Genomic DNA, 17,818 nt, shown 5'->3' on the forward strand with positions numbered 1-17,818 from the left:
GGCACCGGTAACGCCGCCGGCGCGCCCTGGCCCGTCCCCGCCGGCCACGGCCGTTCCCGCCGGCCGCGGCCCCTTTAAGGGGCGGCGCGGGTGCCGGGAACCCACGTCAGTTTCGGCCCCGAAACTCCGGATCAATGAGCGGTGGCGCGGGGCGGGGCGTAACGCCCGGCCCCCGCTGCCGCCTTTCGGTTTCTCTCTTTTCCAGGAAGGAAAACACCGGCGAGGATCGGGGCCGCGCCCTCCCCCACCTTCCGCGCCCCCTCCCTCATCCCCCGCCCCCATCGCCTCTCACGCGGAGCCGCGCCGGCAGAGAGCGCGCAGGGCAGGCGCGCGCGGAGCCGTCGGCGTGCGGGGGGGGCGGCGGCGGATCGAGGAGCGGACCCGGCACCGGGGACCGGCGGGGTGACCCCCCCAGCCCCGGCAGCGCCGCGCCCGCCCCTGGCCGCGCTGCCGGCGGTAACTTCCCCTTGAGGGGACGGGCCGGGTGGGGCCGCGCCGCCGGGCCGGGAGAGGAGCGTAAAGTGGGGAAAGCCCGGGAACTTCCCGTCTGCCCGTCTGCGCCTGCCCTGCCGGGCTCCGCAGAGTCCCTCCTGAGAGATGTCCGACGCTTCTGCTCAGTGTTGCATCAAGGTAAAGCCCCGTCCCTCTGTCCGGCCCCTGTCAGCGCGGGTCGCGTCCGCCGGCGCCTCGGGGCGGTGGATTTCGCTGTGTTTTGCCCAGGGTTATTTTGATGAAAATAACTGTTTTTCTCTCTCCCGTTTTACGCCGCGCGAAGTGCGGTCCCGGGAGGTCGCGCCTCCCACCGCGTTCGCGGGGTGCGGCAGCGTGGAGCAGGGCGCTCCCCGCGCTGGCTCCCACAGCGGGCGGGGGAACGGGGCTCCCGGCGGCTGTCAGTGCCCTGCGCAGCCCCAGGGGACACGGCAGTCGCGACCCGGGTTTGGTGGTGGCGTGGTTCTTCACGGCAGGGAGCTTTAAAGGGAGCCCCAGAGCCCGGCCCGGCCTCCCCCGGGGCCAGCTACCCGCCGTTCCCGCCAGCAACTTCGTAGAAAGTTTTCTGTCGTCCGGGAGATGCAGCTGCTGCTGCTTCCACCAGCAGTGAGTTGTAGGTTTGTGGGGGTTTTTTGGTTTTTTTTTTTTTTTTTTTTTTTTTTTTTTTTGTTTTGTTTTTGTTTGTTTGTTTGTTTGTTTTTTGTTTGTTTTTGTTTTTGTTTTGTTTTGTTTTGTTTTTTATTTTAATTTTTTTATATCCGCATTAGTATGATTTATTTTTAGGCTCTGCAATTACTGTCATCGCTTGCCGGCCGGCAGGTAGGGGAGCTAGGACTGCGCAGCCCGGCCCTCTCTACCAGGGACTGGGGAATGTGTTTCTCCGTGCCGTGGCCTGTTGAAAAGGAGGTTACCCCGTGAAGTTTCTTGTTTAAAGTGGAGGTAGCATGAAGCTGATACAATGGAAGCAAAATTGAGTTTCCATTTTTGTCCAGACCCTTCCTATCTAGCAGCCCATTAGAAACAGTGCTTTCCTCTCTCCTTTGCCCCTCAGTTTTGTGTTTTGTTTAGGAGACACTTTGCCTTATTGCAAGCCAGGAGTCTACCTTCTGCTCCTGACTAATTCTGCCCAAGTAAGAGATCTTTCGTGGTTGTCTCTCCCACTCTGGAAGGAAGAGGTGATTTCCAGACTCTCTCTTAAGGAGAAGAGCCTAGCATAAACACTTATTCAGCATGAGGTTCTTTTGTTTGCTTGTCCCGTGTGTGTTCGGGGGAGTCTTGCATTCTATACGGTATGAACACAATTTGAAAGCTTCTGGGTGTATTTTCTCTTGCTGAGTTAAATGCAGTCAGGCCTGTATCCCGTGAAGTCTCGTGGCTTAGAGTCTAGTTTGACTTTTCATAGCACAGACACACAAATTGGATAATGGGGTATTGTATGCGCACTACAGTATTGGTGAAATGCTAATCCAGGCAAAACGTGTGCAATTGACTCATTGAATTCCTATATATATAAAATTAAATATAACTACTGCTTGTCTTTTTTTAGTAAACCCTATGGGAAGGTAGGATGTGTTCTCTGGACAGAAGAACACAAATGAATGTCATGAAAAAGTAGTGTCATATTAGTTGTATTTCCTTGTTTTTTCACTGTGTCATTTTGAAAATACAAGGCTAACTTCTGCTCTTACTGAAGTCAGGAGAAATTCTACTGTTGATTTCAGGAACTGTAAAGCTGGTTCTTCCCTAGCCGCAGTAAGGTACATTATAGAATCATACTGTAAGGAATCAGCTACCTAGCAGGAGAGATACAAGCAAACTTCTGCTTCAGTCTTGTAATGAATAAATGCCAAATTTTCATTACATTTAGACAGACATTGGAAAACTGATTTTTTTTTTAAGTGACTAATTCTAAACGTTATGATGTGAACTTACTTTAATTTTTTAATGTGTAGTTTGTTTATGTGCAGTTTCCATGCAGACCCTTCCAATTATCTTGTCAGAGGACAAAAACTGCTGTTACTGGCTTCTCTGGTGGTTATTTTGATGATTTCAAATACAGAAAGTACAACTTTTCAGACAGAAATGTGAACTTCAAATGAAAGCTTTTCTTCACGAGTCAAACCATTCCGGGTAACTTTCACTTCAGCTTTTCAAACTACCATTGTTTTTTTGACTCTTCTTTCAACCAAGCAGTGTTTGAGGTGATTGTACTCAGCAGCTGGATTTAAGAGGAGGTGTTTAACTGGTAGTGTGATTATATGAGTACAATTGATAGTTTTTTCAGTGTTCCAGTCTGGTTGGTGGCATGGAGCTTAATGTTGAGGCAGAGGAGCAAGGTCCCCACTGTACCCCAACTTCGCTGCTAAGCTGCTGTGTTGTTCTGAAAAGTAGGCAAGTATTGTGCTACAAGGGTGTCAGGAAGTTTCATTAGGAGCCTGTGAACTGGAAGCAGTGGTGCTGGTGAATGTGTTGTTTTGTTGTTCTTCTGCTTGGGTTTTTTCTCCTCTTCCTCCTTGGGTGTGGGATAAGGGTGCACGCAGTAAATGCCGTAATACCTGTGGTGATGAACCATGGAAAGCTTCAGCAAAGAGTCAAGGCTAGTGCTTTGCTTATGTCCCAGCTTCTTACTGACTCCTTCTCTGAGAAATGAAAAATACAGTGCTAATATCCAGACCTTGCCAACACTTGGATGTGTGCTTGCCTGGTGGATGGCAAGCAGTCCCGCTGTGCTGTTGTAGCACAGAAGTTAAGTGTGTGTGTAGAGTCTAAAGCTGCAGAGAGAAGTTATCACTGGGGTTTAAAAAATAAAACCTTGGGGGTCAGAGATGAGAATGAAGTGTTTGCTATAGCTTAGGGCATCAGTATACTCTCTGCATGAATTGGTAGGCTTTGGGGTTGTGTCGGTCTCCAGTCCGAGAGGGTCTGAAGCTTTGACTCTGCGGTGGGTTGGGAAGGGGTGTTTGGTATGGTTGTCATATTCAGACACTTTTTTTTCCCCAGTTGTTGGAATATCTGTGTTGGTAGCAAACCTGTTCCTCTGATCCTGAGCCATAGCAGTTAACTGATTATATTATTGTAAACACTGCCACAATGTTGGCACTCATTACAGTATTGGCAAGTGATCCTTTCGGCCTCACCTCTCCTCCCACAGATGGGAGAACTGAGGCACTAGGAGAGTGTAAACATTTTGCAAAGGCTTTCATGAGAGCAAAAGCTCAACAGGAGACAGGATTAGGAGTTTAGACACAGTTGATGATTTTTGTGGTTAAGGTCCAGTTGATGGTAAATTCTGTTTAAAACCTCACCTGGAGCTTTCTAATTATCAGGATCTCCTTTTTTTGCCTGAAATTATTATACCTTGAGAATATAGCCATGGTGTCATGCAGAGACTCAAAATTCAGTAGGCAAATGGAAGGGTCCCAAAGAACACAGTTTATTTTCCTTTTTATAGATATGAGTTGTTTTGTTTGATTTACCATGTGACCATACGAACAGTTGTGCTGGCACAAGTGTGGAGTCGTGGGGAAACTAAAACTGGGGATATGGGGGGAGATCGGCTGCTTCAGGTCTCCCAGACCAGGGCTTCTCTGAGCCCAGGCTCCCTTGTGTGCCACCTGGCTGATGCTTGAGCTGAGAGTGCTTTCTGTGGGCAGCAGTGAAGGCACAGAGCCTTACTGTGATTCAGATTTCACAACTGGTTTCAGTGGAGGTTTTTTTTTCTAGATGCACACTGGGGGATATAGGCACTTTCTCTTGTGTTGACCTGTATGTGGTACAGGTATGCAGGAGTCAGCACAGTAAACCTGTAGCTCCAGGACTTGTCTCATGGGTGCTCATTTTGGGTTGGAGGATGTACTTCGTAATCGTTTAAAATAAGAGAGAGGAAAAACAGAAAAGCCAAAGGGCAAACAATCAGCAGAGTGTCTGAGCTTTCAATCTTAGCTGGCTTCCCCAGATTTACTTAACTTTTAGCTAATGAGTTATGTCTCCTAATACTTCATTGATGCTGTTTTTGCAAAGAGCCCTCTCCCACTGAAGACTTCCCATGATGAAGGACTGTTCAGCATCACACAGCCAGAATCCTGTTACCCTTAGCCAAGGCTGAGTACCTGTTAGTGCAGAGTATATGCCTTCATGTTTACTAGTTAACTTGTTTACTAGGAGGAGGATCCTTCTGGTAGTCAATGGCAAAACTCATTAAGTTCAGTGGGTGTAGGATTGCATGATAGAAGACCAGAGTTTAGAAGTACATACTATTTAACACCTGATAAATCACTTAATTTCTTGGCACCACCTAAATTGAATCCCTCTGAAGCAAAATTTTACTAGCACTGCCCCAATTAAACACCAGTCTTTAGTATTCAATGTGTCACTGCAGGTGAGGGCGGTTTCCTGAGAGGCAACCTATTAAAACAGCATCTTGAATCTGAAATGCCCCAATGAAACAGAGTATACTTTAGTGATAATTTATATGCTTATTGCACCATGCATCTCAAAGTGTCTTTTGGAGGGAGGTGGCTAAGTGGTGCTCTGCTGATAGAAATGATGATAAGCAGGAGATGAAATCTACACATAAGTGACGTTTCTGCCTTTTAGAAAAGTTATCTGGGTTCTTGAGTATGTGTCTTCTGAAGTCTTCTGACTAAAGCTTTCCTAATAAAGTGCTTACTGTGGGAAAGGGCTCTCCCTAAGGCAGCCTGTGTTTTTAGCCAGTCATGTAGTTCTGACCTACAGTCCAAAAATTGGATAATTTGTGTTTGGGTTTTTTTGCATGTGCTTGTTGTGGAATATTTGTAGTTCACTGCCTTGAGTGGGGCATCCCCGAAGAACCAGCAACTCAAAATCCAGGGCTTCTGAAAATGATCACTTTGGCTGTATCTGTGAAACAAAATAATAATGAACTTAGCTATACAGGGCAGTGGCAAGACTTAGCACTTGTAATGCAGCATGGAAACAAATTGTGTTTATTAGAGAAATCAATGATAGAGTGATCCGATTTGTTCCTGGCTTTTTAGTTCACACAGCATTTGGGAGCAGGGGAGTGGTGGTGGTTGGTTGTCTGTTGGCTTTTTTGGTATGGACCACCTACCTCTGCTGAGCAGTCAGAGAGAGCAAGATCTTATGGCTTCACTGTGTCCTCATGTTTGTAACAGCCCCACATGGGTAAGCTGGCATTTCTGTGCCTGCAGCCTGCATTGAAGGTGGCTTTCAGAGAGGCTGGCACATGTTGCAGGCATAGCTGTTCTGCCACAATCCTGTTCCTGGTCCAGGGCAGGAGCACCTGGAAGGGATGGTAGCCAGATGTGGCTGCTAGAGCTATCCCCACCACCTTGCCCTGACCACAGCCCTTCCCAGGGCTCCCCGAAGCTGAATGCAGAGGAGGCTGCATACTCAGTTGTCCCAGGTGTTATTCTTTCCTATTAGATCAAATACAACTTCAACATTTGACAAGGGAGGACCCCCTGGTAAAGACAGTGGATAATGATCAACTGCTAGCATTGTCACAAGAACACTATTTTTAGGATGCAAGGTGTCCCCATGCCTCCTGAAGGAAGGAGGCCACCTAGACAGCCCATGGGTGGGATGTTTCTCTAGGTATTCATGAAAATGCCAAACCAAGTTCCAGTTATATGCTCAGGTTCAACCTGAGCAAAGAGACCACACAGGCCACCAAAACTTCTGTACCTTTAACAGTGGAGTTGTGGCAACTGATTCCTGCAAGTGTGGGTTATTTTTCAGATTTACAACCCAAGCCAAATTTAGACCATATTGGTTCTAATGTTGCAGAGTTGTCTTCAGGCAGTGTTTTGTTAAAGCACAGAAGAGAGCTACTCTCTTCATCTACTTCTTTAGTAGCATATAGGTCTCAAGATTAGAGACCTTTTTTTTTTTACAAAAATGGCACTGCTGGAAGGAAAATAAATGCAGAAAACTCCAGCCAAAATAAAGGAGTTTGAAAAGAGTTAAGCTTTTTACTGATAATGGTATTGCTCATCTTCTGTAATGCTACTGAGCTCCAAAGTGAACTGGGTATAGCAATTAAGGAAAGCTATAAATGATTCTTCATCTAAATGATTTTCCAAAGGTTATTCCTTGTTAAACCACATGCAATGTCTTTGCTTCTAAGTTGTTCTTCTATAGTTTGCAAATACTTTCCTAGTTAAGACTGGAGAGAAAATTGGTATAAAAGAGATTCTCACTGCAGTGTGTGTGTTGGTGTTCTATGGAATGTTTGCACATGGGTGTACAACTCCACAAAAAAAAAATTGAATATGACAGCTGGACCTCACATGTTAAACTATTAACAATTGGCTAATATGAAATCCTGAGTTTGGATGTTTAATTTTAAAATAACATTAAATGTGATTGTAAGTAGGAACGAGTGATTTCTTGGGGGTTTTTGCTTGGGTTTTTTTGTAGGTTTTGTTTTAGGCTTTTTCTAGCTAGCTCAAGTAGAGTCTGATCAAGAAATTGTAAATTATTTGTTTTGAGAGTTTAATCTGGAGAAAACCAACTGGCATCCAGTCAGGATTATCCTTAAAACTGATGAAATGCAGGAGAAGTTGCAATTCTTTGTATGGTTTGAATTTCAGCTGAATAGGGGTGAAGTGATTTTTTCATTATGTCTTCAGTGGGAACCTCCAAAACATCTATTAACAGAAATTAGGAATGTTTTTTTACATTGGTATAAGATTCTGTGAAAATCTAGGAGCTTGGAGTTCTACCAGGTAAATGAAATGTCTAATAAAACTGCCAGAGATAGTAGTACTATAGATAAAATTCAGAGACAGATTTATCCAATTAGTAGGACTACAACAAGGCATTCTGTATCTGTGAACTGCATTTTCCTTTCATCTTTCTCCTTTTTTTCTTATAAAGGATTTCACATAAAAGTACTTTCCATCATTGATGGAGCACTGTAAAGCTCTGCTGATGTTCTTGGAGGTGAAATGAAGAGAACCCAGCATTACAGCGATGCTGGGGAGCTCCTTCCCACTTTCTGGGAGCTCCTTTGAGGTCTCTGTTGTGATTCACACCATGACAACCAATCCTTTTTAGTTCTGGTGGGTTAGGACTCGAGATTGTTGTTTCACCATATTCCCACTTAAATGGCTAGTTCTCATCTTCCTACCTGTGATGTGCTTTAAAACACGAGCAAAGTCAAGCATTGTCAGACCTCCCCAGGTCTGAGGTAGTAGGGTGTGAGGAACTTCAGATTCTGGGATGAGTCTCACTGGAGGCTATCAGAAAAAATATTCCTCAGTAGATGGGTCCTCCCTTGCCACATCTGTGAGAAACTGTTTGGAGATTTCCAGTGGGCACCACTGCAAGGCTGGTTGCAACTTGAAGCCTGCAGAGCAATCGAGGTAGTGCTGATGGGCAGTTGTTAGCTGTGTCACTGCCTTTCTACTGTGGTGGCTGTGGTCCCAGCAGCATCATTCCAGCTCCAGAGGAACAACTCCCTCCAGTTTAGAGCACCACTGTGCTGGGTTGGGCAGCCTGGTGTAGGCACATGTAGGTACCGGATGCCCACCTGGCATGGATACCCATGCCATGCCCATGGATGCCCAACTCAGTGACAGACCTGCCATCTCCTTGGGGATGAGGAAATGAAGGGCTGAGCTGTTTTTACAGAGGGATGAGGATGCTGCTAAGGGTGCCAGGAAGCGCACCAAGTTGCAGGAACAGGAGTGCTGATGGGTAGAAAAGATACTTCTCAGTTGGCAGATTGAGTGGTTGTGTCACTGTCTTATGGCTTGAGCAAATGGGGAGACTGTGGGAGCAGCTTCCAGGAGAAGGTTATGGGTTGTAAAATATTTCATGGCATGTGGCTTGGGATATGTATCACACATTGCACAGTAAACACTGAGCTCAAATACACTGTCCTAACAAACTGCCTCACACCAGCTGAGTCACCAGAGCCATCCATGACTGACCATGTGCTGGCTTTTATTACCTCCCAACAGGGACAAATTACAACTTCAAAGTAAGAAGAGTGAATTGATGGTGTATGCAGTGCCAATTAGTACAGCCAACTGAACCATGTTGACAGGCAGTGGCTACAGGCTTGGAGAAGTAGGTAGAAATTACAGGGTTCGAGTTTTTTTTTTTTTTCTCGGTAGTTTTGAGTGAGGTACTCTTTAAGGCTTTTCTACTTAACAAATACAGTGGGGTCTCTTTGAGGTGTTCAGTACTGTTTGCTGACAGACCTCGCAGAACTGTTCTGGCATCTGGGTTCATATTTTTGGAAATGGTTTGGTTAGTGAATACAAGAGACTACTGAATTCAGTTTTCAGTCTGGGGTGAAATGGGCAAATAAAACCATAGTGGGAAAGCAGCAGGCAGTAAAATATAAAATATCTGTATATTGAAGTTTGAATCTGTGCTGTGTATCAGTTCCGATGACGGCATGCTCTTCTGACAACTAGGCAGGTTTGCAGTGGCACTGAAAAAGACACGGAAGTGAGTAGTGAAGTTGCCTGGGGAAACTTCCACAGGAAGAGAAGCTATATTGCCAAGTACTTTTTGGGTTGGAGACTGCTGAGGGAGGTATAATAGAAATCTCTGAAATTGCACAACAGTGTAGTACAGAGAGCAATTTCTGATAGTACAAAACTAGAGGAGGCAATGAAATTACTAGCCAGGAAGATTAAAACGAGTACTTATTCCATCTGTGTTAAGTTCGGGAACTCAGTGCTGCAGGATGGTATGAAGGCTAAAAGTACAAATGGATTTGAAAAAGAGGGTAGAGGAATATGAGGATGATATTAAGATTAACAACCTGTATGGGGGGAAAGCCTTTCTCAGGGGAAAGATTGTTTTTTCTGTTTGGTAAGCCATTCCTGAAACAGAGACTTCTTTTCTTTTGGGAATCAGATTGCAGGCAAGATAGCCTTGCTCTAATGATGTATAGGCATTCAGATGCTCCGATGTAAATTTTTGCACCCTGGAAGGATGGTCTTAAGTGCTCATCTCTTCTGAATTATTTCCTAAGTCTCAGTGCCAGCAGTCTTGATTTCAAGAAGGACTAGTTAATTGTTAATGGGAAGAGACCTGAGGAAGAATTTGTCTGTGACTCAGAGACTTCTGAAGTCAGGACTGCTAGGACTAGAGATTACTAGCAAGAGATTGGCTTTGCTGCTTTATTTACCCAGATTGAAATGAAAGAGGGAAACCCCTTCAGGGAATACGTGGAATGGGAATTACAGATCAGCATTTGAAAAAGAGAAGTTTTCAGGTTATGGGGAAAAGACATTGTCTGCTTCTGGGAGCCAAGTGCGGGTTACCTGTGCTTTTCCAAAGGTCTCCCAGTTCCCATTATCACTCACATGAAATGTATAAAAAGCATTAACTCCTTTTCACATATGTGACAAATGATGTCCCAACTGGAGCTTATAGCAGTGGACATAAGAGTTGCTGCTTTCACTGCCTGACCAAGTGTTGAGACACTGAAGTGTCTCACTTGCTAAGAAATACTGTCATTTGTACAGACCTTGCATCACGCTTTGACACTGAAGTTTATTTTTTTTTAATGGCAAACAGAGGAATGACTATACAAAATCAATTCTGATATTGTTTTGTATGTGTACTTTTTAGTTATTTTTCCTAAAGAGAGAGTGATTCGCGGTGTTAGCCATTAAAATGTATTAATATGCAGCTAAATATGGCCTTTAATCTAAATTTAGTTTTCCTTTCTGCTAATATGTACAATGTCCACAGATATCTATTTAAGTAACTGCATAGCCTCATACAGATTTAGTTAGGTTTTTATTTTGGAAAATAATGAATTACTTTTTTTGCTGGATTATTGTTTTTGGTTGTTTTTTTTTTTACTTTTACATGCTGTTTATGATAGACTACACTTGGCTTTGCAGTGAAATGTAATTACAAGTGCAGTCTCCTACTTCAAAACCCTGAGCATTAAAAGTAGTTGTAGAAAAAAAAAAGGTTTTATTTTTGTACATGAAATGGAAGTATCTGATACATTTTGAAGTAATATTACATAATAAATAACAAGCTTTTTATTAAGCACATGAAATACTGGGGTTTTTATCACACTGATAGTTTTCTGTCATGTTCATCTACTATTATTTGCTCCCTCACCCCTCGTTTTGGTTGACTGGAGGAAGAAAACAAACTTCCTGTTTCTGCGACTCCGAAGCATTTTCCAACTTTGGGTAAACTAGTCATTGTAATGAACTAATTGACGAAGCTGAAAAAAGAAAATATTCTCTCTTTATCTGTTAAAGCTGGCTTGGCTCTTTGGCAGGCTTGGAGTCTAGGTGTACAAGAGTGGGCCTCACTTGTTTGAATGGTAGAACTTTCTTTAATGCTTTGGCACTAAGTATCATGCTTGGGATTTATCTTCAAAATTATTTTCTGCTGTTGTAGTTTTAACTGGATCTCAATACACTTTAGTTTCACGTTTCTTAGTTTGTTTTAAATGGGGAAAAAAACTTTAAAATTTCAGTTTTTAAAAGAAGAGGCTTAGAAAAATTGTAAATGTTTAGACATAATACCTTGACAGATCTTGAATACAGTGCTTGTCAGAACCTCTTCCTCTCTTCTTCATTTTACCCTCTATGCTGTGTTTTAATGCTTTAGCGGTGAGACCCATCTTCTTTAGCCACGGGGGGCTGAAGCAATGGAAAAGCAGCTGACATGAGGGATATTCCTCCAGTTTAGCCTGAAGGTTTTGCTTTGCAAACAAGAAGGGAAGCCGTCATAGATGCAGAACAAGCCTCCTGGTTCCCTTTATAATAGTAGTGTTCTTAAAAAGAAAAAAACAGGTTTTAATTCATGTCCTATAGTAGAGATGTCTGTATGCTTTTTAAGATACTCAAAAGTCTCCATTAGTTCAATGATTTAGTATGTTTGTTGTCACAACCAGTTCCCTGTGAGGTAGAGAGGTAGGGTTGCCCTGCTTCACAGATGGGGAGTGAAGTGGCATCATGTAGTTTTTTGGTGCCTACAGCTGCAGCAAAATAATGCTATGCTTTACCACTGTGGTCTCCTTGGGCCCTTTGCCTGTGCCTGCCTGGGTCTCCCCCTCACTGTTTGCTTGGCAGATGATACTGTGCTTAGACTAGCCTATCCCATCAGACGTGCTTGCTCTTCTTGCTTGAGTTGAGAGCCTCACGGTCCTAGTGTGTGTCCATAGGGGGTGAAGACTTTAAGACATCACTTCAGCAAGTTCAGTTACAAGGTGAACTTCAAATACTGGTGAAAGAGAGGTCTGTTTTCCTTCAGTCTAGACTGGGGTTTCATAATTCTCTGTCTGTTTTTCGTTGGTCCACAGAGCGCTCTGTCATCTGAAAAATACTCGTTCACTTGTATGGGCCTTGGCCTCCATTTTGCTGAAAAAGAGGAAAAAGTCTGTCCCAAAACAATAACTGAAGTTCTGTAGACCCAAGCTGTCAGCAGGTGGTTGGCAAAGCAATGAAGAAAGTGTGAAAGCTGTGGATTGAAGGCATCAATATATAGCCCGTCGATGATTTGCTTACAAAGGACACTGAATGGTTGGCCTGGAGCAAGACTTGGTTTTAGAGCATATTTAAACTTAAGCCTTATAGTGACGATATGCATATTTAAATTTTCATCTTCTAAAGAGAAAAAGCAGCAAACCCCCCAAAAATTAAGGGAATTAATTAGTAGAATTGGTTAGAATGATAGCTTTTGGGGATGGCCGAAGTTGCTTTCTATATAACACCTGAGAAAAAGAGCTACTTCTGACTGGTCCACAGAATATTTTTGTTCAAATTACTTGCTCACAAAAATGAATGACTTGGTTGGTATCTATACTTACGGAAATAAAATTACTACATATACTTGAAAAATACACATTTTTTTATTCAGAATTTGTCCTTGTGGATTTTCTGAGGAAACTTATCGTAGTCTTGAGAGTTCCAACACACTGGTCACCTACAGGTTTTTGTAGACACATGCCGCTGGTGATGATACCAGGTGAGCAGTCCTGCACTTCAGGGTTGAAGCTTCTGTCTTGACTTCCTCCAAGGTTCCTAGGGTGTGCTGCTCTCAGCCTATCTGTGCTCACAGCAGACACTCAGACATTTAAAGATATTCAGCACTGCTGCAAGATGCAAGCTTTGACGTGGGGAGACTCTCCACACATATATAGGCAGCGAGGGGGTTGAACCAAACAGAGATCTGGTATCTATCTTCCTATATATCTACTCTAAGCTATGAGAGTGGAGGTTATTGTAAGAAGAAAAATAGGAACCAGAAAAATAGGATGGGATTGAAAGTGAAGGAATGAGGAAGTGATGGCAAGGAGTTTGCTGTGGCAGCAACGGCAAGCAGCTGGATCCATTGCAGACTCCTGTGAAAATCATAAAAATTTGCTTTAGAAGGTCTAAAAATTTGCTTTTAGAGAGGCAGAAGCAGGGAGAAGCTAAATTGGGAAGGGTTATTTCTCATTGTATGGGAACAGGGAGGATTAGATAGAAGCGTCCAACAGTTTTAAACAGGGAAGTATGTTTTCATACAACATACAGTGAGGTTAACAAAACTGCTGCTGGGAGTTGTAATGTAGGGACAAACAGGCAATTGGTTTCAGAAGACAGTTCACACTAGATGCGTCTGTTTGGGACCATGAATTGCAAAGATAACAGCTGTGGTCAAAAAAAGCTGAGAAAGCCCCTAACCTGTGGATTTCTGGGGTTGTGGGCAAGGGAGAGTTTATTCCTCTGACCCTGAGCATTTCCTGTTGGATGTTGCTGGAAATGTGGCACTACCTTAGGCAGACCTTTGAGCTGACCAGAACTACTGTGCTTTTCCACTTCCATTTAGGACTTAAATACTTTGGTGCTTGACTCTGTACAGATGCCTCTGACAAGTGGAAAAATAACAGTTGAGAAAACCTCTCATGTGAATCAGACCTTTTGCTCTGTTTCTTGGTCTTGTTGTGATGTTTCCTCAGCAAAGGTAACCTGACCATCTGAAATTCATAAGAAGAATGTTCTTCAGGTTATGAAGGACTTCTCAGTGAATTTTGTTTGGGAAAATCCTTGACTCTTCTTTTGGGCTGTGATGCTATTTATTGGCATAAAGTTCCCTGACCTATTTTATTTCTCGAGGTTCTCTCCCAAGATTTGGCTGATGGAGGGTGGAAAAAATAGTGAGATTTTTAGATAATTCAAATGCTGCGTGCTGTGTCAGCCACACATCTTCTGATGTCTGGTAAGAGACAAGTGAACACAGTTCCTTGCAAGACAAGGATGCGTTTCTTTAGATGGAACAAATATGTACCCACATGAGCCACTGGGTGGCCGATGAACAGGTATTATATAATATAGGGGCAATTCAGCAATTCTATTAATTTATTCCATCGACATGCCTGAAACCTGTGTTGGAGTGACTATTTTGATTTGATTTGATTTCAACCTCTTTGCCTTTTAGTCCCTGACTCCTCGTTTCAAGTTCCTAATAGCTGAGAAAATTGATGAGAAAGTGTTGTTTATGGAGTGCCTGGACTTTGGTTTTCTACACATAGCCATTAAGAAATGAGTAAGCCAGCAGAGAGGACCTTGTTGTGGGACAGTCTGTACACTAAATGTTTAGCTTCAGTGCAAGTTGAGCTATTTCTCAAATATCTTGTGCTACTGCAGTTAATGAGCAATTAGAACTAGAAAAGTGAGCTGGCTAAAAACCAAAAAACTCAACCTGCAAATGCTCGTGTGTCCTTTACCAAGAGCCATATCTGGAATGGTGTCCTGCAGCAGGCAGATACCATAACAGCTTGCTCTCGTGTAGTATACATAGTTGCCTGGCTTTAGGTAGAACTTAGTTGTGATGCCTGTGAAGCATTACTTGCTCACTTCTAACTCTCCTGAGGTCCTGTCCCAGTGCACCAGCCTGGATGGTCCCTCTGGGGACAGGCTCTTCCTTTGCTGTTTCCAGGTGTTGTCTGTAGAGCCTCAATATCTAAAGACATTGTACCTGCTTACCACCACATTAAAACAGGAGCAGAGTTTCCCAAAAGATGCTGATAGCTGAAGAAATTCTGTTTTCCCAGTGTTAAACACAAGGAAGTTAATTTTATCATTCCATACAAAAGTGAAGGAAAGTATGTCTGTGTACCACATGCGGAGTCTGGACCTGCACTTTCATAACTCAGTGCACAAGCACAGCAGCTACATGATCCTGTGACCAAAGGCTGTATTATTTGCTCAGGTTTTGTAGGTAATCTTTAATTTCTTACTCACTGATGTTTGCACTCAACTACTTAGCTCCTGAATTTCCCACTCAGACTTTGGGTGCATTGGCCAGGTCTGTGTTACCTGACATCAGAACCAAAGCTTTTAAGTATTCATGCCTATTTTTGTCCCTTTAGGCTCGATAGATTAACTACAGTAAAAATGGTCACTGGTTGCGGAAAACATGATGGTTCTTTTGCAGAGAAGCTGTCTCTGCCTTGTTTTTAATACCAGCAGACACTAAGGGTCTGAAGCAGCCATGGTTTGGTCTTCTAGTGTGAAGGGTAGAGCTGTTGCCTGAGTTATGAATGAGCCTTCTTATATCAGTGTGAGGCCTTGCTGTTGTCATCTGCAGACTTCCAATGGTGCTGTGGCATGCTTTGTGTTTCTGAACACACCTTGGCTGAGCTGTTTAGGTTTAATTGTAAGAGAACACTGCTTTAATAGAAAGAGGCACTCGCATGTATTGAGTTTTCTGAAATAAACTGAAAACACTGAAAGCCAAACCTCCCCACTTTCATTGCAAATCTGTGCTGTTCTGTACCACTGATGTTGACAGACTGGACCTGTTTAACCATGCAGCAAAGCAGGAACCCTCCCTGGGTCAGGGGAGGAAGTCTGTCCCACGTGCCTAACCTAGAGGTCATTTTAGAGTTTCTATTAAAATTGTGTCCTCAAAGGATGCAAACATGGGAGTGTTATGTTCAGTCCATAAATGACTCTTTGACTCTTTAAACCATGCTCACCATAGCTTTCCTGGGTGTATATGCTACTTGATGTGAAAAGTATTTGTGACATCCTTTCTATGGAAAGTGAGGCCAGCTCACTGGTCTTGTTTTATGTTTCTTATATCTTCTATGCTGGCCTTGCAACGTGGTTATAAAAAATATACCAGTCTGCTTCATGTCTCTGACAGGCAGCATGGGGAGTGCAGACACAACTCACTAACCATTCTTGCTCCCAAACAGTGGGTACCACTGATGCTGTTGCTTCTCTGCAGCTTCAAGAGGTGACTGATTACCTGTCTCCTCCCTTGCACCAACTCAAGACTTTGCAACTTGATACAAGACTGCTTTCTACTGCTCTTAGTGCATCAGATGGAGGCGTCTTTTACTCCTGAGTCTCTGCATTGCCTGCAAAGTTGGAAAACTAACTAGTTTCACATACTGAGGAAAGGTTTGTATTCCCCCCCACTCCCTGCAAAATGTAAAACGTTCAGAATGTCTCTGACAAATATGAAATTGGTGCAGAAACTACCTCATTAGTTCAGCTTACTTCTATCCCTCTGTCTTCTATTCATCTGGCTATTATTTTATTATCATCTCCTTGTGTGACTGGAAGAAATCTCCAGTTGTTAAATCCCTTTTAGATTTGTTTAAAGTGGTTGTCTTTCTTGGTTTTGTGTCTTGTCCTATGTCAGAAATGTGATGTCCTTTCTTCTACTATTCCTTGCTGAAAACTTCACACTGTATAAAGAGGTACCTAGGTGCCAAGTTAGTGGTACTGTAGTACAGAAAATAGTATTGTAGACCTGTTCAGCATGGACTGAATGGATATCAGACAGTGAAGAGGTTTGATGCTGAATGGTTTTGTTGAGTTTAATTTAAAAAAGGAGAGAACTTCTATTCAGTTCTCGGTGAATAGACAGCCATTAGTTCTTGGGACATTGTAATTATCAGATATGAAAGTGCGATATTAATTTTTAAATTTTAAATTTTTTGGGGGGATGGCAACAAATTAGGTAAGAATAGAAATCCTTGGTTTAGAAATGTAGCTTCTACACTAGCCCTGCTGCATGTCTGTGCATTGCCCTTCCTGCTTCTCCTACCAGTGCTCTTGTGTCTCTGGTGGTGTGGACTCTCAGCTCTGTTAAGCGACAGCAGCTCTGACCTGGCAGTCAGCTCCCAGGCATTTACTCAGGCATTACTCCCTTCATTTTCCTTTTGTAGGCTGAAACAGTCTATGTTTGCTACCTTGTTTGAGAACAGGCACTTTCCAAGCTGCAGCAGCTGTTTGTATATCCCTCTTAGATTATTTGAGCAGATGCACAGAGGATTTTGGAGCTGTCCCTGCTGGGTTTACTTTAGTTTCTGAGAGTTGTTTTTGTTAGCTCCATTCTTGAATTAGATCAGCTCGATCAATACAACAGACAAAGAAAGGTGTGTGTATGTGTGTGGGAGGATGTTTTCAGCCCTGTAAATAATAATGATCATCATTATCTCCAGCTCTTCACTGGTCACCTCTTTCTTCTCCCATTACTGCCAAAGACTGTTCCTGCATGTTTTACTCCTGAGATAAGGTTTCCTTTGGAAGTTAGGTGCCAATTTGAGCTTCACTTAACAGCTTTTCAGAAAGGTCGTTGGAAGTGCTGAGGGAGAGAAAGCTTTCTTTAAGCATCTTGCCTACCTGTGAGGTATCCCTGTGAAAAACTGTGGGTTCTTAAATGGGTTGAGAAAGGGCAAGGGAATAGGTTCCTGGAAGAGTTTTCTTTCCCTCTGGGACCCCTGACGAATTTTGCTTGCACTTGTAGTCACTTTGCAATGAGAAAAAAAATGCCCCTTGCTCTGCATTTCTTGGAACTGAGTCTCACTCACCACTTACATCTCTAGTAGTGCTGCTGTGTGGTTTTATGTACTCCTGCTGACTCCCATGGTCCTGCAGTGGTTGTGGATTTTTTTGCCTTCTGTGGTTTGAAGCAGAGTTGCTGAGGTCTCTGTGTGTGTGTGTGTGTGTGTGTGTGTGTGTGTGTGTGTGTGTGTGTGTGTGTGTGTGAATAGCCGATTAGAAAATGAGAGGTTGGGAGGCTCAAACAGCTTCCTGAAAGTGTGGGAGTACAGGCCAGAGAAAGGAAGAGAAATCTTTTTGAAGCTGTATCAGTGCTTTACATGGACGAGAATAGCAGTGTATTGACAATGCAGTCTGAGGGTAAGTGTTGCTGTGTAGCGAAGTGTTACTGTTGTAAAAATCGCTGCTGTCCACTAACTAAACAAATTCTTTCATCATGAGTGCAGTTTTATTGGTATGCTGGGGTCCACAGTACACACTTCCTGCTCACATAGCTATGTTAGTCAGACCTGATGAACGCTGGTAAGTCTGCACATGTCTGTAGTGTA

General features: G+C 43.4%; 1 protein-coding gene across 6 annotated transcripts in view; it reads left to right on the top strand.

Annotated features, from left to right (window-relative positions):
- Positions 1-25: 25 nt before the first annotated feature.
- Positions 26-17,818, top strand: part of ETV6 (ETS variant transcription factor 6) — a 131,040-nt gene continuing 113,247 nt past the window's right edge. For 2 of the 6 annotated variants that reach the window (XM_051772606.1, XM_051772607.1), the window contains exon 1: positions 468-630. In XM_051772606.1, coding sequence (XP_051628566.1) covers positions 598-630 — 33 coding nt within the window. In that variant the 5' untranslated portion in view covers positions 468-597. Of the gene's footprint in view, positions 631-702; positions 1,107-13,650; positions 15,882-17,818 lie in introns of those variants that run through there. The other 4 variants (XM_051772608.1, XM_051772610.1, XM_051772605.1 and 1 more) reach the window with 3 other exon arrangements.

Source organism: Manacus candei, unplaced genomic scaffold (genome assembly GCF_025592945.1).
Source record: "Manacus candei isolate 608988 ecotype Guabito, Panama unplaced genomic scaffold, ASM2559294v1 h1tg000153l, whole genome shotgun sequence".
Lineage (NCBI taxonomy): Eukaryota > Metazoa > Chordata > Aves > Passeriformes > Pipridae > Manacus > Manacus candei.